Consider the following 22,239-nt stretch of genomic DNA (forward strand, 5'->3'; position numbering starts at 1 on the left):
CAACAGCCACAGAGCCCTTGGCTTAAATGAATGATAAATTACTTATCCCAATTAACACAGACCTGTAGCTCCTGCTCTGAAAGCCAGGGGTGATGACAGGGGCCACAGGTTTCTAGTACTTTCCATGCCTACCTTGGAAAGCAAAGAAAATGGCTACCTGGGAGAATTAAGATAATTGTGTATCAAGTGCTTTTCCTTGGAAAGAAGTTGATTTGTAGGTTCTCTTGATTAATTAGCCCTTTATTTTTCCCCTACTGCCCCTCTCCTCTTGGTGCTTACTTTTATTTTATTTTATTTTTTCACGAAAGACATCATGGGTAAGAAGAGAAGATTTTATTTTGAAGACCAATGATCACATTAACAAGGTGACAGCAGATAAGCTAAAAGTCACTCCATTTTCTGCTGGGGAAAAATGTTCTTTGCTGCCAAATTGCATTTTGCCTCTCTTTGTCTACTCTCCTTTTATAGGAGGGTGGCGGGCCCAGCCACTGATGGACTCAGAAGAAATAACTGGGAGATAAGATACACTCTTGATTCATATAAGAGGGGAATCTTTTGAGTTCAATAATAAAAAATGACTTCCTTTCCTGTTCCACAACATTCTATGGCTGGAGCTCTCTGTAGGACAGTGACATTTCTCTGTCCTTCGTTCAAAGTATCAAGCAGAAAATAACTATGAAATCTGAAACTTGGTAAAGGGCAAAAATCCATTTCATGAATTTAATAGATGTCTAAGCCTGGATCAAATTCTGTAGGTACGAATCTTCCGACATCCTGCCCTATATTTAGGGCAACACTGAAGGCTCCCCCTGCCTTTAAGGTATTGCAGCCACATCCAGAGACCCAACCAGCACTCAGTGGAAGAGCAGTCAAACCAAACTGATGTGTGACTACATCTCCAAGTGTGTCTATTTAAAAAAAAAACAAGTTTCACAATGATCAAAGAAAAAGTGAATGGGGGATAGAGGAGGTGAAGAGGGAAAGGGACGGAAGCATCCTGAAGGAGGTGAGATTTGAGTTAGGCTTTGATGAATTGGTAGGAATTTGTTAGCCAGGAGAAACATTCTGGGTTTATACCTCTCTGCAGTTTCTTCTGTAAAATTTTACAGGCTTATTGTGAAGATTGAATGATGCAATGAAAATAAAGTGCAAAGCACAGTGCTTGGCACCTGATAAAGCTGACTAAATGTTTGCTGTTGTTATCATCATCTTCATCATCATCATCATCATCATCATCATCATTAGGAAATGGTGTTGGAAGTGTGTGACCAAAACCTTCAGGGTCCTTCATAGGAAAATGATGCTATCAGTTACAGGTAATTTAAACCCTTTTCCCTCTAATCTTACCCCAATTTTTCTGAGGCTGACCCTCATCTTTCATATCTTGGCATACTTTGGTTAATATCAGTTCACTTCTGGCAAATGAAAGCAAACTCAACCAAGTATCAAAAGATGTTTTTAACCTTACTCCATTTTCTAATATAGCATCTTATATACCTGTTTATAATTTCAGTAGTGGGTGGATATTTGAGTGAAGGTATAAATATAAAACCAATAGCTTATGTTAGCATTTCTCTTGAATCTTTGTTTTCAACATCTTATTTTAGCAACGTCAAAAAATATTCACTCAGGGTTTTTTCTTTTTCTAATCTATTTATCCTCCAGTGGTTTCATTCAGGTCACAAAGGAAAGGTGTTTCTGGAAAGAAGCAATGAAACATTTCTTCTAAAATTTGGGAGTTAAAATAGAAGGCTAAGTACTTTTGTATCACAAATAATCAATATAATGTGTTTGAGAGGGGCATGTCCATTTATGTTGGGAGCTGAGGAGATTTGGGCCTGGTGGTTGGGGAAAACCAGGATGTTAATATTAAAAGTCATTTAATGACCCCTTATTATGTGCTCAGCAGGACTATGCTAATTGCTCTGTCATAGTTGATACTGCACAATTATTCTGGTCGGTCCACAGATGAAGAAAATGAGGCTTAGAGTATTTACATAACTTGCTCAAGATTACAGCTTGAACGTTGCAGAGCCAGGACTGGGATCCAGTTCTATCTGATTCCCAAACTCGGACTTTTTACCATCAGGTCATACTGACTGCAAGGATTTGAAGATAATGACCCTAAACTAAACACAGGGGTGCCGTCTTTAGGTTGCTATACAAATTAACAGTTAAAAGATGTGATATGGCCTATGCTATAATCTCAGTTTAGCTCATCCAAAGTAGAAAGAAACTGAATTTTTATTTGAAGAAGCAAAAACCGATCAGCAGAGATGGCCCCCACCAAAATATGAGACTATGAGCTAAGAAGAGGTATCAGACAAGGGACAGAACCAACAGTGTCCTATGTCTTGAGAAAACAGAGGGGGGTAAGTAAGGCCTTTTACTTTCTCTTTGAGTTCCTATAATAATCCTAGAACTTTTTGCTAATTAACTTGACTGCCTGTAACTGATATATTTATTACCTAGCATTGTTTACCAATGACATATTGTTCAAATGTTCATTTCCTAGGAGAGGGTTGTAAATGTCTTCTGGGATCATAAAAGGTGATGGATTAACAAGTGCTGGAAGTTGTGGCAGGCCAAGAAATTACAATGCAGAATATCCCACACCGTTGCTAGGATGTGTTGGCTGTTCAGTATAAAGAGGTGGTATTTTTCAGTGGTGAGAAAGAAGATAGTCCGTCCTCTAATTTCTTAACTTTGGCTTCTTGGCGAAGGTACTTGCAGGGATTATACTTCATTTCAAAGTTTCGGACCAAAGTTACAAATAGCAGATATGATTACAGCTCTTCCCGGAGTTACAAAAACCTATTTTTAAATGTCTCCCTTCCATACTTGGCCATCCTCATACCACCATCTGCTTTCCCAAATTTCCCCAGGATACTTGCTCTGGATAGTCACCAAGCTGCCCTGGGCCAACAGCACCACCTGTTGGCTAAAACAGGGAACTCTTGGACTCAACATCCTTTCTTGTCCTTTGACAAGAAATTCCCTATATCAGTTGGGTGTTTCAGTCATGTAAAATTCTTTACATTTGCTCACCATGCTCTCTCACTTCCTATGTTCGCTGTTCTCTCTCTAGAATGCTTTTATGACCTGTTTCATCTGGCCAGTTTAGAAGCCCTGGCTTAAGTATCATCTTCCTTGGGAAGGCTTTCCTGAAATCGTACAGGATGATTTAGACATCTCTCTTTCCATAGCCCATATGCCATGCATACCTATATTTTACTAGTGTTTCCAAGAGCAGAGGATGAACTGGTACCCCTAAGGAGATCTGAGCCAGAGGGTGAAAATGGAGATGGGTAGAGTTGGGTATGACCCAAAACAACCTTCTGTATGTACATGTCAAGATTTCTTTGTAATCATATGCATCATCCTGAAATTCCTACAAAATTAGCACTATTCTGTACATTATTTAACATAAAGTAATCTCCCAGGAAACAATTATTGAGTAAAACTAGTGGTCCGGGAAGATCTTCCCACATTTATCCTGTGGTTTCCTGAACTCCCAGATACAACATAGTTTATCTCAGGAATATGCATAAGTCCTTCTGAAAACCATGTATAGTACAGTGTTGTTCTAGTTGGTGATTCTATGGGCTCCTTTAGAGTATGGACTAGGTCTTTCATTTCTGCTATAATATTGCCTACTGGATTTTGGATACTCAAAAATATTATTTTGGGGAATTAGTGAATCTTTCCAGTAATAATGGGCATAATAAAGAACCAGTGTCATTAATTCTCAGAGACAGATATTCCAGTTGTAATTCGCAAGGTCTCTACAACTTGTGATCTTTCTCTAGTTTTTCTTTCTCTAGTTTTTCTTGTATTTCATTGAGCACTGGCATTTAAAATTAATTTTTAAAACCATCTTACTGAGTTATGTTAATATTTATTCACTACCATGATACATACCAGTATTGTTTTCCAGTCTTGTGCATTACAAATGCATATTTCCCCAACAATATTGTGGACGAAGTAAGCCTTAATGGTCAAACCAGAAACACTAAATGCCATTTTTAACTTTTTTTGCCATGGGAAAATGTGTCCCTAATTAAAAAGAAAAACTTACAAATTAACTATGGAATACTCTAATGCTGGAAACTGACTGTATCAAACCCCCACATCCTGCAGCTTTGGTTTATATAGCTTACTACCCACAGCCTGAGGGAAGGGGAAGGAAGCCTAAAGCCACAGACACAGAGTGACACCCTAGGATCACTGGCATGGACAGGGGGACCTCAGATTGATCCTTCCCTTGGGTCTCCCAGGGTTCTACCAGCATCATCATCAGGCCACCTCAAATGTGTAATAACCTTCCCAAGAAGCCAGAAAAATTCATTCTTACAAATGCTACTGACATTTGCATCTCTATGACCCTAAACTGTTCCCTCTCTGAGACAAATAAATGAACACCTGAGCCATCTGTTGTCTCTCCATTAAAAAATCAATTTTAAAAAATCTTAAGTTTGTTAAGGCATATTTATGACTAAAGGAGCACCTAGGTGCAAAGCAACTTTCTAACACATGATCTATTTATTATGAACTTATTCTTCCCACTGCTTCTCCTTTCTTCTTTTAGAAATGAATTACTCTAAACCAAAACCCTTCAAGAACAAGCCAAACCATGTCTCAATTCTCCTCCATTTCATACTCCAAGTGGTAAAATATGCATAAAGGGCTTCTGACAAGAAGGGTAGATTTCTCTACCTGACTTCTCTAGTGTAGCTTCTGGTACATCATAGGGACCATTGATTTTCCTTACTTAGTCATTTCTCTTTCTCTTATTCAACTTGATTCTATCCTTAAATAAAGAAACCTTCCGTCCCAATTGGGCATATAATACTATTTTTATTTTGACTCAGATCTGGAAGCTTCATTTCTGATTCTATCTGGAAAGCAATTAATGGAGGTCCCGGCCTAGAGCCCGAATCCAGTATACTGGCCACATTCTGGGAGAAGCTGTTGGGAAGCAAGTTCAGAGCCTGAACTGGGAATAACAGTAAGCACTGGTATAGAGAGGATTTTTCTTTAGCTCATAAAGTTTCTCAGTAAAACATCCCCTTTTCTGGAATATAATTAGTATGTGTTTAACCACAAATATAGAAAAATTGTTTAGGATACCAATCAACATATTTTCTCAGGACTACAAAGAAGGATTCTTTCTCTCTCCTTTTCCTTTATATGTTCCTTATAAAACCTTGCCAGAGTCAACTAAAAGGGACTCCCTTTCATTCCATACACTTTTTCCCAAGAAAAATGAACAAAATTCATTCATTCACTTAGCACTGTAAATACCAAATGAAAAAGCAATAGACATATAGATGTAAATACTGCCTCTGTAATTATTTTTGTGTGTGTGTTTGTATAACTAGAGGGCACTGAGAGAAAGAAAAAATAAATTATTCAAAGTTCAAAGATTCCCAGATTTACTAAAAAAATAAGAAAAGAAAAAAAAAAGCCCAAGTATCCACTTGCTAAGATAGCCAAAGAATCAACTAATATGTTATTCACCAGAATTTTCTTCAAAAGAAATGGCTTTTGTCAAAACCGGTGGGAACTCCAAATGCTGAACATTTTTTCCTATTAAATAAAGTTAGTAATTAATGTCATGATTAAAAGTGCTGGAGTTGATTTCACTATGTTGAAATTGCAACATACAGCCAAGGTTGAGAGGTATTTAGTTGTAACAATTAATTTTCCCTTTCCCTGATAGTTCATTTGGCCGTAATTTAGTTTGTAATTATTCCTTTCTTACTTTTGAGAGTTCCCATTTATAAGTTTCTCAAGTATGTGGGAAGGAGAAGGTGGGCATCTCTTTCCCCTCTCCCATCTTTGTCTTTAGATGCCCTATCTTCTTAAGAAGATAGCCATCACCATTGTTGAATATAATAAAACTGACACCATGTCCTTATGCATTGTAGTTCCTGTTCCACAACTTTACTTCTCTATTTCCCTTAAGGGTTTCTGGAGTTATACATTGGCATTTATAGTCTTTAAACACATCATCCCCTCTTCTCTTCCATCCCCTGATTGTCTCTTGAAGGTGGCACTAGGCAACTCACCTTGGTGATTCTTTTCCATAAATCACGTGACCCAAGATTGGAGAGAGGGAGATGAGCTTCTGAGACTGAAGGCTATCCATAGGAAGCCTCTCTGAACTGGCACTTTCATGGGGCATAATTGAGATGATGAGAAGACTTTGAGCTATGGAAATATTTGAAGCCATCAAAAAGGATTTATTTTGTTTTTAAGAAGGCTTTAGTTTATGATATCTGTTCTCAAATCAATAATTCTCAACTGTTAATATCTGTTTTCACGAATGACTAGAAATTTATTTAAAAGAACTTCATCGGTTAGCCTTTTCTGTGTAACAAATCACCCAATATTTAGTGGCTTAAAAGTTTAATGGGTGGTTCTTCTGGTCTGGGCTGGCTCAGTTGAGCTCTACAGGGCTTGCTTATGTGTCTGAGGCTGGATGACCTAGAGTGGCCTCATTCACATGTCTGGTGGTTAGTAGGCTATGGGCTAGATCGAGGAGGTAACTGGGCCACATGTGTCTCACTCAACAGGCTAGCCTAGCCTTTGTAGACTGGCAGTAAGCATGGGTAGGTACCAAGGTCAGCAAAGGTAGAAGCTGTAAGGCTTCTTGAGGCACAGGCTTAGAACATGTACAATGTCACTTCTACCACATTCTATTGGCCAAATCAAGTCACGCTTTGATGTGAAGAACTGAAAATTACTGTGGCTATTTTTGAAATCTACCACAATAACCAAGCACCCTTATTTACAAATTTTTCATATATAAATTTAAATGAATTTGGAGTTCTTCAACTAATAAAGTAACTCTCACTTGCATTCAAATAGATTCTGCAAGTGGCAGAGAAAGGGGTGGGAACTGCCCATGGCCACGGCAATGAGTGATCCATGTAGTACTATCTATCATGTGGGTCATGGCAGAAAAAGATTGCAAACAGCTGTCCAAAAAGCAGTGTGGTTGAGTAGAAGAGCATGGACCTTAGAATCAGAGAGACCTGAGTTCAAACTCCATCTCCCCAACTTGTTAGTCAGATTGCCTTGGGCAAGTTACTTAACCTCTTGAAGCATCCTTTTTTCTCTACCATAAAATATGAATAATAGTACTTAAAGCATAGGGCTATTGAGATTATGGTATAATGCCCAGCACATAGTAAAGAGCCATTTCATGCGAGCTTCCTTCCTCAATTTTTTGAAATTCGTGTATAGTGGGTATAGTAACTCTCTCCTACTCAGAATCAAGCTGCTCAGTCCCTTTCCCTACCAGATACCAGCTTTTATTTTTCCGTGTATTGCATATCTTTGAGAGATAACTTTGAATATAGTATTTTTCAATGTGGGATCATGTTTGCAAATATAAACTTACAGTTAAAAATTCCAAGACAATTCTTAGTTTCGGTGTGACAAATTATTTCACATTTTTTAGTTGTTCATAGCTGGTTTCTCTTTATGGTCTGGATATAGGAATTTTGGAAACCCACCATCAGAAAAGAAGGCTTTGAAATAATAAAAGTTGGGCAGCAATGTATGAGAATAATGTTCTCTTAGAAAGGATACATTTACACTGGATAAGGTTTTCAAACATATCTGGGAGCTCTAAGAATTGAGGTTGGCCTTTGGGTACAAGAGGGGACCAGATTGAGCAAAACCTCTGCTTTTCTGCTGGTGCATTCCATAGGGCTCCATTTTGGCTAAATCATCATAATTCCCACCAAGACAGCACAGAATGATAATGGTTTTATTTATTATTTTATATGCGTTGCCAGTATATGCAAAGCTTTATAGCTTGCCATAAATCGAGAGGGATTATCACAGCTGTTACTTATTTTAACAGGTCACAATACAGTAGTTTATGCCAGATGGTTTAGAGAATTTTGAGAGAGAAATTTTATACAGGCAGCCATATAGATACTAACTGGGGTAGTTGTGCCTTGAAATTAATTTACATTTGTTATGATATAAAGTAGATATAAATAAACTCATAGTTCCTTATGAACGAGTGAGCCATTTTATAGCAGTGATTTCTTCTGGAAGTCGTGGAGTTTCTTGTGAACAGTAGTGGGGCAGCAGCAGTAGTAGTATGCTGCTACTAGGTTAGAGGAGAAAGAAGATTCAGCCACATCTGTAGCTGTGGAGGGGATATCCAACTTGCACCACAGAAGTAAACTTTGGAGGCAAAACTATTGTTGTTGTTTTTTTTTATTGGAGATAAGGAGAATAAAGCAGGGAAGCCACCCTAGGTCAAAATAAGGAGGGAGTATGTATGGGGGAGAGTAGAGCTGTAACTGGGATTCCCCAAGGTCACTGACAAGGCCAGTCTAGGGCAAAAAGGTTACCCGGCCTGGGCGGATCACAGAACATATTATCGCGCTTATAGATGCTGATGTTTAGGTGTAAAGTGGTAGTTTCTTTATGATCAGAAGAAATAGGAAGAAGAAATAAGTGCTGATGATCAGAAATAATTTCAGAAAGTGTTTTTGGTTCCAGGTTTCAAAAAACAATAGAGTTCCAAAATGAGAGACCTAGAGAGAACCTTACTGATCATCTCCATCCTCTTCGTTTTATAGATGAAGAACTAGACCAAGTGGATTGTTTAAACATGGTTGTCTTGGTTGTTTCAATAAAAAAGTAAAATCAGACTGTCAAGGTATTTCTACCATATTGGCCTCCCTCAATCTCCCTTCCCTTGATCTAACCCACAAATTCTTCTCCTGTTTCCTACCTCATGCTAGAAAAGGACCACATCCCCCCTGTCAGATTATCCAAAGACCAAATCTAAAGCACAGCTGGATTTTCTTGCTAAATTGCTCTGAGATATAGTAAAGGAAATATACCACCTCTGGAATAGGAATGAAATTATTCAGTGGTTTCAAGTCAATTCTTCCATCTCTTATAAGACAGGGGTCAACTAAGATCTGTTGGTGTCAACAAAATAATTAAGCGTAAAAAATGAGTTCAAAACAGATGTAGGGCATATAATGGGTATAATCTATATGTAGAAAATTGGGAAATAACAATATTTCAAAAGTTGAATAGCCCATGAATGCCAAGGGACAGAACTAGAACCTTTATTATGGATTCTCCCAAGATGACTAATAGGAGAATTAAACCTTTGAAAATTTGAAAATTTGTAAGCTAGATAACACCAAAATGCCCAACTCTTCAGAGATGCTGAGCTTCCGATAACTTCAGCTCTCTGAATACAGCACTAAGCCTGAAAGTAAGTGAAAGGAGCTTCCCAAGGCCACAGATAGTTGTCAACAAGCGCATGCACTTTACCACTTAGTGTCTTGCTCAGAACATTAGTAACTTTTTTAATGGATAGTTGTCACCCAGCCATGGTGTCTGTTTTCCTCAGCCCACTGTAGATTCAAACTATAGGGAAGGAGATAGGGGTGTGAGAGAGGAATGACAGTGGAGAGCTAAATATCAAGGAAAGAGCTTGGAAACTGAAAAAAAGAGTCTTTGAAATGTGTTACCATAGAGACCAATAATAAGCCTTCTTAATAAAGACCCTAAGTTAATCAGCAAAGCATTAAATTGTGTTTTGTATCACCTGATTAAAGAGATAGGAAAGTGAATTGTTCAAGGTAGGCTAATTCTGGTAATAAAACCCCCAACATTTCAGTGGCTTATTTCTCACATTGTAGTCTAATGCAGGTCAACATACAGTCATTTGGGTACCCAGGATTCTTCCATCTTGGGGTTCCACTCCCCCCAGCCCACAGACCCTCTATGTTCAGCCAGCAGGGAAGAGAAGACATGTGCGTAGGAATGTGTGGGAGTTTTTATGGGCCGGGATTGGAGGCACACATCCCTTTACCCACATTCCATTGGCTAGCACCCAGTTACATGGCTGCACCTAACTGCAAGGGAAGCTGGCTGCAAGAGAAAGGAGACAGTTGGGTGAATAACTAACTAGCCAGTTTCTTCCAGAAAAAGTATAAAATATGTTTTAAAACAACATGGGGCTTCAGAAAATTACTCTTGGTTGGATAAACTTTAGTTATGTGGAAAATCACCTATGTAGACTTAGACATTTCCTGGCCATATCAATTAAAGGGAATAGTTATGTCCTGAGCCATACCATAGATCACAGACTGGCAAACTATAGCCCACAAGCCAAATCCCACCCACTGCCTGTTTTTGTGAATAAAGTTTTATTGGTACATAGCCACATCTATTCGTTTATGTCTTACTTATGGCTGCTTTTGAGCTATAACAGCAGAGTGGAACAGTTGCAACAGATATGGCACAGCCCACAAAGCCTAAAATGTTTACAATCTGGTCCTTTACAGAACAAGTTTGCTGATCCCTGCTCTAGAACATCACTGTCCTAAGAGATGACATATTTGCAGTTGTTTTCCTCTGGAGACCTGGTACCCTTGGCTTCCAGTAAAAACAAGTGGGACACCCACATAGACTGGGATTTAAACTCCACCCTTAGAATGCCAGTTCCAATAGGGCCCAGACTCTGCTCTTTCCCCACCAACACCTAGCACAGTATCTGACATCGAAGAGATGCTCAGTAAATGCTTCTGTTTGAACCATCAAACCATAGGAATCGTCAGATACTCTGACTGTCACACAGGGGATAGGGACCCCAGAAAAACTACAGTATGAGCATATGTGTGAAGATCTCAAACATAGGAAGGAACTGCCTTCACTGGGCTCTTATTATGTACCATCATGTACCATCATGATGCTTTACATCTATTATTTTATTTACTCTTCCTAATGACCCCATAAATTAGGTATTTCTGTTTGCATTTTACAAAAGAGGAAATCAAGATTCAAAAAATTCAAATCATTTTCCCAAGGCCATGCTTCTAAGAGATGGAGGAGTTTGGATTCAGACACAGGTCTTTCTGGGACCAAAGCTCAGGTTTTCTTCCTCTACACCATGGGACTTGCTAAAGTCTGATTCAAATGTAAGCAATCTAGTTATATTATTATTTTAATCATCACTGTTAACAACAACCTCATTATTATAAAGATCAATGCAAAAGGGAAGACATGGCCATTTTCATTGCTTTATGGAGTTCTGCAGGTGTCATTGCCAAGGCTCTCCTAGTAGAGCAGCCTTGAAAGTCCAGAGCAACACAGTTCATCTCCTTGGGATGTGTGATTAGTGACTTGACTATTAGCTTCCCGTGATCTGCAGAGAGTGGCCATTTTGCTCACCTGAACATAAATTCTCATTTCAAAGCCTGAGCTATTTGAGTTCACACATGGCAGGACTTCTCATGCCCCAAGTAGAGTGAGTCCGGGAGCTTGTTAATATACCGATAGTCAGACCTTACCCTAAGTCTAATTTTGCTAGTCTGGGTGGGACCTGAACATGCGTACTTCAAACAAGCTCCCTGGTACTGCTGTGCCCCTGGTCCTTGGATGAGCAAAGCTAAGGGAAAGATTTCTCTCTTCTTTCTAGAAGCTCCATATGGCCTTCCCAACCACCCCATACTTCCCACCAGGGTCCACTCCATCAGGTCTTCCTGATGCCCAAAGGACCCAGGTCAGCCCTTGATAGGCAGAACTGCTTCCACTGACCTCTCAGTGACATTTGGCATTCTCAATAGTGCTGAGTCCTTAAAATGTTTTCATCCCCTGATTTCTGAGATTGGGGTACTCCCCCACTCCTTGCCTCCTGCTTCTCTGACTTATCTCTTTCTGGTGGCCTGTTTTCCTTTGCTCAATCTCCCTTAAACTTTGGGGTTAATGGCTCTCTTCTCACCCTCACTGGGGGAGTAACCACTCCACCCCCTCCCACCTCATCCTTCCTGTCCTAGCCACACTGTCATCCAGGGGGACTCCAGCCAGATCCTCCATCTTTGCTGGCAGCTGGCAGCCTTCTGAAGAGGTTAGCATGAGTGGGGTTGGAAAACAGCCAACCCAGACTAACTTGGGTTTGACGTGATACTTCATGTGACCATAATCACAATTCATAGTAATGTAAATTAGAAAATACTCTCTACTAGTGCTCGTGTAAACCCTGTGATTTCTTATGACCTTGGCAAGTCGAGTATTTCACCACAATTTGTGAATTATGGAGGAGTCATGGGGCTCATGGACACAGAACTGCCCACTCATGCAAATCTGCCCAGGGCATAAACCTCCTTATTTGAAAATAGGTGGCTTAGTCAGAAAATAGTCAAGTTTTCCCTAAATGGGTTTTCCAGGCATCAAGACAAATTACCAAAAACTGCATCCCACAAGGCATCTTTGGATAATTTTATTCACTGATTTCTCCCTTGTTATATATTAGGATATATCCCATAAGGGGTGTTTTAAGTAGCCCTAAATGGCTTTCTGTCTTCTATGTGTGGTTGTTATATATAGACCTGCCTGCCTAAGACATGGGTACACAGTTGCATGGTTTTTAACCCTGGTTCAACCTCAGCTGGTTTAGTAAATCACCCTTCCCTGCAGATTAGTACATAGCAGAGAAAACATTGTCTTTGCCCTGTTTTTAAGCCTGACCAAGGTGAGTTGTGTCTAGGATGTGAGGTTTCAAGTCTGGAGATGAATAGGGGGAGGGGATGCAATGTTACAATTTTCGGGCCGCTCTATTCCTTTTACACACTGCCACATGCTCCACACCAGTCTCTGTTCTCCCCCTTGTCCGAGCTAGAGGAGTTGGCACAGTCGGTGTCTCTGATTCCTCTACTGTTGGCCAGATATCGGGGACAAGGGAGGTGAGAAGGGAGCCACCGGGGTGCGGTGCTGAGCAGCCGTGGTGGGTCCAGCCTGTTGGTGATGTGCCGAGCCCACCGCCACTCCGGGCATGGGTAACGAGCAGCACCAGCAGCCGTGCTACCATAGAAGGAAACGCACAGGTACCAGAAATTCGGATCCGGGATCCTCCACAGCCCCTGGTTTGTCTAAGCGTACAGGGCCCGCGTTGTGGCCCGCTCCCGCGCGCAGAGTTTGGGGCTGGGGGCTGAGTCCTGCGGCTCACTGCGGCTGGCGGCAAGGGACGGATTATTTTTAGCAGGTTCCCTTTAGACCAGTGGACTCGGGAGATGTTCTCGGAGCCGGGCGGCTGTCTGCAGAGCATTGGTGCAACCGTGCCTGCTGCCCGGGAGGTTTGGCTGCCGCAGTCCCCTCCATTCACTGGGCTGTAAATCGAAGCTGTCTACACCGGCAGGGCGCTAGATCCCAGCGTGGCCCTGAGGCTACGTCCCGCCCAGGTCTCCCGGCAGCTGATTTCCCAGTGGTCAATTAGGTGTCTCAGCCTGCAGCATTGAAGCAGTGGAGGGGCCAATGCCCCGGCTTTGATGGAGCGCGCCGTGCGCAGAGACCTCCCCAGTCGACTTCCTCATCAGAAGGCAGCATCCATTCATAATTCTCTATCTGCCTGTGGACCGAGTTAGGCTGGAGCTGGGCATGGACTCCTGCGATCTCCCTTTTTGCTTCTGAAGGAGAAACTAAGATAAAAGAGAAAGGGAAAGGGGAATGCGGTCCTAACGCAATAAGGCACTGGAAAGCTCCTGAGAGGCCTCTCCTTTGCGGGGAGAGGAAGAAGAAGAAGATCCCGAGCTCAGCTCCCCAGCTAGCTGCTGCTGTGGAGCCGGCACGCATGCCTACCTCACCTGACGGCCGCATTCCCGGGGAGCCGGCGCGGGGCCCGGCGGCGCGCCCAGGGCGCACGGGCGGTAGGATTTCTGCACCGGGGGAACGATGCGCGGGCGGACTTCCCAGGGCCGAGCCTGAGCCTGAGCGGGCTCTCGGAGAGGCTAGCCTCGGCACAGCGCCCCACCGCAACCCCCCGGGATGCTCCGCGACTCGCAGCCCAGGCCACGCGGGTGTGTGTGAGATGGGACCAGCTTGGGGGGAGGGGGGAGGGGCAGCTGACATCATTTTAAACTAATTTTTCACACCTCTGGGTGGTGGGTGAACTTGGGAGACTGAGGAGGCAAGAGCCGCAGCCACGCCGCGTGCTAGCCTGAGAGGAAATCCCCCAGCCGAGGTCTGAGAGCTGGGTCCCCTTGGCAGAGCTGAGTGAGGGTGAACGGGCGGTCAAGGTGGACCGCGCATAGCTCCAAGGGGCAACGGGAGCGGCTCTGGTTTTCAGGGGTCTTTTATTTTTTTTTTAAGCATATTGCAGCTGCAGCTTTGAAGTTTGCCGCCTCCTCCCCAACCCCCATTCTGGGTTATGGGGCGGGGCGGCACTTTTCCACGCTGCTGCCCAGGCCTTACCAGCTGCGTGGAGGGGGATGCAGGGGCTGCAGGGTCTGGTGGTGGGTTTCCGGCAGGGGACATGGGGACTCGAGGGTGCAGTGAGTGGGAGGGTGCCCTGAGGCTCAGACTTTTTGGAGCTCTGAAGGTTGGGGAGAAGTCTGGGATCCCACCTGGTGTCCCATCCTGTTTTCTTGCCCTGCCACTTGGTGTTAGATGACATTTTGCCTGTGCAGGGGTTTCACTATCATGGAGCTGGCTGTGATGCTGTGAGGCAAATAGACTGTTAGGATGAGATGGAGGAGAGATAAGAGAGTGGAAGCTTTGCATTTTGTGGCAGTGTTAACTCCATCCAGGCTGCTCCCTTGGCACACCTGTCCACCTGGGTCACCATCTGTGGGTGTGAGTACGGCTGCTTGGCTGACTAGCCCTGCCAGGGCCAGTGACCAAAGCTGTACTTGCCCAGGGTATGCCAAGCCAGGAATGTTTGGGCACTAAAAGAGCAAAGCCCTACCTGGTGCCCCCTCAGAAGAAGGTTAAGCAGGCCCTGCCATGATGGTGCACAGTGTTTTAGCCCTAGTGTGGTCTGCTGTTGAGTTTGGGAGCTCTTGTTTTACGAGGCTTTTATTTTACAGTTTCGTGCCTCCTGGTCACCAGTTTGTTTTTCACAGCTGCTTGTGAGCAAGGCAAAGATAACAGCATCTAAAAATAGCCCTGCGGCTGGAGATGCAGCTTAGCTTGACCCTACTGTTACAAGGATGGGGTCTCCCTTCCCAGCTGTATGAGGGTGAACCAAACTTTGGCCCCCAGACAGCCTGCGACCAGGTCCACACATCCTTCAGAGCAATTCAGCCTCCAGTGTCAAGGCAGGGATGGAATGCTGGGGTGCTGGTCTGTGTAAGAAGGGCAGCAGCTCATCTACTCCTGGTGAGGCCCAAAGCAACTGGGCTGCAAGATTGGGGGATGGGGACCCAGACAGGGACCCCTTCCTGGCCCCTAGCCATGGGCATCTGCAGCTTTACATTCTCTCTGAGTTCCACCCAGCCATACATATGGGGCTTCCTCCTCTGTGCTTCAGGGGCCAGCAGGCCACTCCCCCCAAGAATACAGAGAGACCAAAAGGTTCAGGGTGGCGGTTAAATCATGTTAGCACTCTTGGTGTAAATAGTGGCTGGAGTGCCACTCTTTCCTTCCTAAATGGAAACCCCTGGACTATTGAGTGAGAAATCTCTTCCTGATTAGCGAGAGGTACCCAATCTGTCTGACCAGGGCCATCCCCAGCTGATGGGGAAGGTACCACATTGAATGGAGACTTTTCAGTAATTGCAGTGGAAGTCCAGATCTCCTCCTGTGAGTCTTGGATCTTGAGAGCCTGCTAGGCCTCTACCATTATTTATTTTCCAAAGCCTTCATTTATCCCATGTTTACCTTTTCTCTGGTGGCAAAAGTAACAAAGTCCGGCTTGAAGAAAAAATGCCCCCTCTGTTCTTGATTTGGTTGAAAGATGAAATTTTTATTTTTTGCAAAAAAAAAAAAATGCATTGGTAACTGTTGAAAAAAATGTACATGTCTAATTTTTCTACAGTGAAAGAAACAAACTAAAGTGCATGGGAATTTAGGAGAAAAAGTGCAAATCCCCACCATCAGTTCTCTATTCGAGATAGACCCTACTATGTTATTCTCCCCTCCCTTTCAAAGTGAATTTTGATTTTAAAATTTTACCTTTATTTTCTATAGGTCATAAATATAATCACTGAGCAAATATTAAAATAAAGAGCTTCGTTTGAGGGAGAGATGAAACCAGGAAACAGAAAGCACCTCTGAGAAATCCATCATTCCTCTAGCCTTCCAGTAGAGACTTGAAAATAGTTACTGGTTTATCTCTAAAATGTCCCCAATCTTTGTGTTCCCTATAGATATGCAAGACTATTGATGACTCGGTGTAGCTCAGTACAACAGTAACTAATTCTTTGGCCCACCAAGAAGAGTAGATGGGAAGACCATGAGTTAGGATTTAGATTTATAAACACATCATTGACTTGGCTCTGCCTGCAGCAAATAAGATGTCAATGATCCCTTGCTCTTAAACAGAAAGGGATGCTTCCTCTTGAAGCTTATAACCTGAATCAGCAATTAACTAGAGATTCACACTGAGTGTATTGGTCAAGGAAAGCTAAATACTGTAACAAATAAGCCCCAAATCTCAGGAGTTTAACACAATGCAGTCTATTTATTATCACATAAAGTCTGATCAACTTTGGCTTGTGATAATGAGGAACTTAGTCTTGTGCCCTCTTGAGACGCTACCATCCCCTAGGGCCTAAGGAGTCCCTCCTGGGTTCCTCTGCAACTAGCATGTAGGATTGGAAATAGCGCATTTCACTCCCATCCACATTCCACTGTTCAGAACTCAATCATATAGCCACATCTAAAAGCAAAGGAGGCTGGGAAATGTAGTCTGTGCAATGGCAGTAAGCTCTCTGGCATGGAAGACCCCTCTTTTTTTTAGCTCTACTTTAGGATTTGTATTTGGCTCTGGACAAGTCACGTGGCCAAATGCAGATCTCCATCTTAAGAATGGTTGTAATTTCACCTGTCCTTTCTTGTCTCACAGGGATCTGGAAAGGCATTGAGACATAAAAATGCTCCTAGAGGGACCATCTGGTCTAGCTTCTTTAGGCAAGGTCATTGTCATTATCCCCATGTTATAGATCACTTGCCCAATATGACACAGCTAGTTTATGGCAGGGCTGGAATCAGAATCTAGGTCTCCTTCTCATGGCTCAGTGCTCCTTCCGCCATGCTCTGTTCACCCTACCCTCTCATGGAAACAATTATATAGCATATACTTCCAGAAAGCTGATATACAGTCATTGAACAGCCTTTCGTCTTATATGATCACTAAAAACAGCTATTTATATTATTTAAAATCTATGTGAGTTTTTTACAATTCTTACTGTAGGACCACTTATAGTCAGGCTCAGAATAGCCAGGCACTGTTCTATGCCCTGTATATATATTGACTCACTTAATCCTCATGACAACCCTGGGAGGTAGGGACTATTATTATCCCTGCTTTATAGATGAGAATAGTGAGGCACAGTGAGGTTAAGTAACTTTCCTAAGGTTTTATGACTAACAAGTAACAGATCTGGGATTTGATCCCAGGTGATCTGGCTCCAGAATACAGCCCTAGATTATTTTACTAGACTACATCTCTGATCTGGTGGACTCAGTGTCCAACCCTTTCTGGTGTGTCCAATCGATGCAGACCAAGATACTAAAGATTTAATATTCTGAGTTTCCTCGCTTAGCGAATGACCTTGAAGGTCTGATAGGGAGTCATTTATAAATTTGCTGAGGCATGAATTTGAGCCCCAAGCATATGAAATTGATACATAGGATTGAGCTATTTAGCTAGTGAGGGAGCCCAATCCCCAACCTCCAACAGCCCAGTGAGGCTTTTTTTTTTTTTCTCTTTTAAAATTTTTGATTTAGTCATCTCTGGGTAACCAGTAACTATCGTGAAGTAATAAACATGTTTGTTTCCTTGTGGAAAGAGACCATCTAATGAGGAAGAACTCTTCGTGCAAGGTTAAAAAGCAGTTGCTTTGTAAGGGTGGGGCAAGGTGAGCACAGTTACTTGACTCAAGGAAATTGCTAGTTGGGGTAGTTTTGTCTATCTGTTGTTACATAAGAAACCACCCCAAAACTTACTGACATAAAAAACAACAGCCAATCTATTGGTTAAAAATTCTGCAGTCTGGGATGGGCTCACTAGGCAGTTCTACTAATCTTGCTGGTGGTCAGTCAGTTGCTATGTCATCTGGAGCTAGACTCACCTGGGACCCTGGGCTGACTGTGCTTCTATCCCTATGTATTCTCAGGGCTTCTCCCTCTCCAAGCAGCCTCTCTATGAGATCGCTCCACATAGTCTGTCCAGCAGGGTAACTGGATTTTTTACCTAGAAACATAGGGTTCCCAAAAACAAAAAGACAGAAACTTTCAGGACTTCTCAAGGCCGGGCTTGTGACTTATTTTACAAACAGAATGAGGCAAGTCACACGCTCAGGCAGGACTCCAAGGGTGTGAATATCAGGAGGCCTAGAAACAAACTACCACAGTGGTAAAGTCTGAAGTGTCTCTATTTACAAATCTGAGGATTCCCAAAGGTCTCAGGAAAAATTGACTATACATTAAAATGTAAGTTAAAAATTAAATTTAAAATATAGGTTAAATAAAATCCATTTATTTTACTCTAATGAAGAGAAGCTGTTATGTATGCATGGTTCTTTCTCTGTCTCCAAATTAATGAACCATTTGTGCTCATGAAAGCACCAAGACTGTAGACGTTACTGCCCCAAAAGAAAGGCAATTGAAGTGTGTAACTCCTGCTCTCTTGCCCCTCACATACTGTGTCTCAAAGGTATCAATTTTTAAAAAGTTATCACTACCCACTCTCAAACATAAACTAAGGATAGTTTCTGAAAAGTGAGGAATACACCAACTGGATCAGGAGACAAGACCGTTTCTGATCTCCATCTACTCTTTCCCAGCAAGTCACACATTCCGAGGTAACTTAGCATGAACAACAGAAGCCCCTGGCTGCCTCAAGAGATAGAGCTGCTCTCCTGCAGAAATAGGTTAGTAAATTCGATTGTCAGGCTTCCATTCTAGATCATCTTCCCCAGGCCCTTGATTCACTAGTGGGGTGCAGTGGCTACTTTGATGCACTATCCACATCCCCCTTCCTCGTCATGACTCATGAACTCATTCGTCAGAGCTGGGCACTAATGGCTGACAGCTCACAGCCAAGTCCTTCTTTGGGAATTGTCCTTGACTGAAGAGAGCCACTTTGCCCAACATCACACCCTTTCCCAATTCAGCGCACATCCAATGACTGGTCACTTTGCCTCAATTCAGGAATCTGCAAGGCTGTCTCAGCTCCAGAGTTCACCCATGGGACTAGCCCATGTGGATAGTGCATCAAAGTAGACTTCGTTGTAACTGTATCACAGCCCAACTTCTCTCTCTGCCCAGTCTTGCTTAATTCCTCCATAGGAGTTGACCCAAAGAGCATTTCCTACTGAGCTTCCCATACACCAATGTCTATCTCAAAGTCTACTTCCAGGGAACCTGACCCAAGATAAGGAGCTTGTACACTGGGTTACTTCCTACTACAGGTAGTGCACATAGAAGCAGGACACACAGTATGGAGCCTTCCCCAAACTCTTTCAGTTGGGAAGAGATGATGATTACTTAAGCAATAATATGAGAAAATGACCAAACATAATATAACTGAGTCATAAGTAAGTATGATGCCTCAATGATTTTTCCCCTCCTTACTCTACCCTTTACAACTTCCCTCAAAGTTACTTTTTTTAGGGGATGGGTGATTCATGACATTGATTATGTGGTTAACTATTGTGCCTAAGCACTCTCCCACCTGATTATTTCTTCCTTTGGGCATGGCACTGGCAATCAAAACTTATCTTTCAAATTAAGGCTATAATTATATTTTGATAAAGATCTAGCAATTCAATGAGAATGAAATTTTGAGGGTTGCCAGGATACGGATGACTCTGGGTTATAGAGAAGGGATTGCGTGCAGAATACTAATAAGTGGTTCAGCACTCTTATCTAGACCTTTCCAATAGCGTCTGATAATGCAGGCCCATCAAATACTGTTTCTTTGCTATTATTCTAGGAGGATAAAAGCGATGAAAGATAAAAGCATGGTTTTATGAATGAAAAGGTGATTCATCAGATGTCTTTTGGTCTCTCACTAGAGTTAAGATATAGAGTAATAATTATGTGGTGTTACCTCAAAATATAGAAGACAAAAGCTTTCTTACTTTCTTACCTCCTCTTTTATTGCAAATAAAGGCAAGATGTCTTAGATATTAAGTTATTGTTTTGTGCTGGGAGATAAAGACCTGTGTTTGCAATGGCGTTGACTCTCAGAAAAATAGAAACAGTGGAAATGTGTGTAATGTCATATTCTCGTTTTTCTTTACCTGCCTTTCCCTTTTATAATGTCGGGTTGTTATTCATTATTCAACAAATATGGTGTCCTAAGTATTGTGTAGGTCCTGCTGAGGGATCTAAGAAAGTTTAAAATGGATAACTTCATACGAAAATAATAAACACATGTAACAATACAATATAGAAACGTAGGCTTTTTTAGGAGGGGAGGGGTAATGTTTTTTATTGAGATATCACTTACATATAATTAAGTTCTGTACAGGTCTTAAGTGTTGAGTTCAAAGAGCTCTGACATAAACATTTGTGTAACCACCTCCTGAAATAATATACATACAGGCATACCTCAGAGATATTGCAGGTTTGGTTCCAGGCCACCTCAATAAAGAGAATGACATGAATTTTTTGGTTTCCCAGTACATATAAAAGTTATGTTTACACTATACTGTCATCTATCAAGTGTGCAATAGCATTATGCCTAAAAAATAATGTACATAACTTAATTTAAAAAATGTTAACTATCATCTGAGCCTTCAGCAAGTTGTAATCTTTTTGCTGGTAGAGAGTCTTACCTTCAATTAGTAAAAAATTTAGTATCTGTGAAGTGCAGTAAAGGAAAGCACAATACAATGAGGTATGCCTGTATAGTACATTTCCATCACCCCAAAATTGTAGTGCCCCTTTCTAATCTTCCATCCCCTTTGGCAACCATTATTCTGATTTCTATCACATAGATTAGATTTGCTTGTTCAAGAGCTTCGTGTAAATTGAACCATACAATATGATTTTTAAAAATATCTCTGGCATCTTTCATTCAGCATAATATTTTTGAAATTTACCCATGTTGTTACATGTATCAGTGATTCATTCTGTTTTATTGCTGAGTAGTAATCCATTGTAATAATATACCATAGTTTGTTTATCCATTTAGTTAGGCTGTTTCCAGTTTGGGTCTATTATGCATAAATCTGCTAAGAATATTTTTGCACAAGTTTTTTTGTAGATTTACATTTTCATTTCTCTTGGGTAAATATCAAGGAGTGAAATTGTTTAGTCATAGGGTAAGTGTATGTTTAGTTTTATAAGAAACTGGCAGCAATTCTTCCGAAATGATTATACCATTTTACACTCCCACCAGCAGTAAGTATATCAGAGTTTTAGTTGCTCTGTGTCCATACCAATACTTGGTATGTCAGCAGTCATTCCAGTGAATATGGAATGGTATCTCACTGTGGTTTTAATTTGAACTTCTCTGATGACAAATAATGTTTAATACCTTTTCATGTGTTTATTAGACATTCATATAGCTTCTCTTGTAAAATTTCTAGTTAAGTCCTTTCCTCATTTTTAATTGGGTTCTTTGTCTTTATTATTGTTTTGTAGTAGCTCTTTATATACTATGAAAGTTCTTCATAAAATGTATAAATCACAAATATTTATTCCCAGTCTGTGCCTTGCCAATTTATTTTTTAATGGTGTCCTTTTGATGAGCAGACAAAGTTCACTTCGTCAGTATTTTCTTTTATGGCTAGTCCTGTCTGAGCTCTGTCAGAGAAATCTGCTTCTCTCAAGTTCATAAAAATTTTCTCATGCATTTTCTTATAGAGGTTTTATAGTTCTACCTTTTATGTTTAGATCTGTGATCCTTCTGTAATTACTTCTTGTGTAGGGGTAAAGAGTAAGGTAGGGGTCAAAACTCATTTTTTTCCCCATATGTATTATTCAGTTGTTCCAGAACCATTTGGAAAAACAAAACAAAAAACAAAAAACTTTCTTTTCCCTCGTTAAATTGATTTAATGCTTTTTACAACAAATCAATCAACTGTACGTGTGTGGGTCTATTTCTGGACTCTTTGTTCTGCTCCATTGATCTATATGTCAACTCTCTTGACAAAACCACACTGTCTTGACCTCTGTAGATTTATAGTAAGTCTCGAAAACAGGTAGTATAAATCCTCCAAATTTGTTCTTCTCTTTCAAGATTGTTTTAGCTATTCTAGAACCTATGCATTTACATATACATTTTAGAATCAGCTT

At 41.5% G+C, this 22,239-nt stretch overlaps 1 protein-coding gene across 3 annotated transcripts in view; it reads left to right on the plus strand.

Moving 5' to 3' along the window:
* NHS (NHS actin remodeling regulator) overlaps positions 1-22,239 on the plus strand; it is a 336,905-nt gene that overhangs the window by 246,911 nt on the left and 67,755 nt on the right. Inside the window, exon 2 of one of the 3 annotated variants that reach the window (XM_023532314.1) lies at positions 1,110-1,316. The exons of the other annotated variants lie outside the window; for them this stretch is intronic. Within the exon in view, the coding sequence (XP_023388082.1) occupies positions 1,187-1,316 (130 nt within the window). The 5' untranslated portion in view covers positions 1,110-1,186. The remainder of the gene's footprint in view (positions 1-1,109; positions 1,317-22,239) is intronic. 3 annotated transcript variants of the gene reach the window in all.

This window comes from Pteropus vampyrus, unplaced genomic scaffold (genome assembly GCF_000151845.1).
Source record: "Pteropus vampyrus isolate Shadow unplaced genomic scaffold, Pvam_2.0 Scaffold81, whole genome shotgun sequence".
NCBI lineage: Eukaryota > Metazoa > Chordata > Mammalia > Chiroptera > Pteropodidae > Pteropus > Pteropus vampyrus.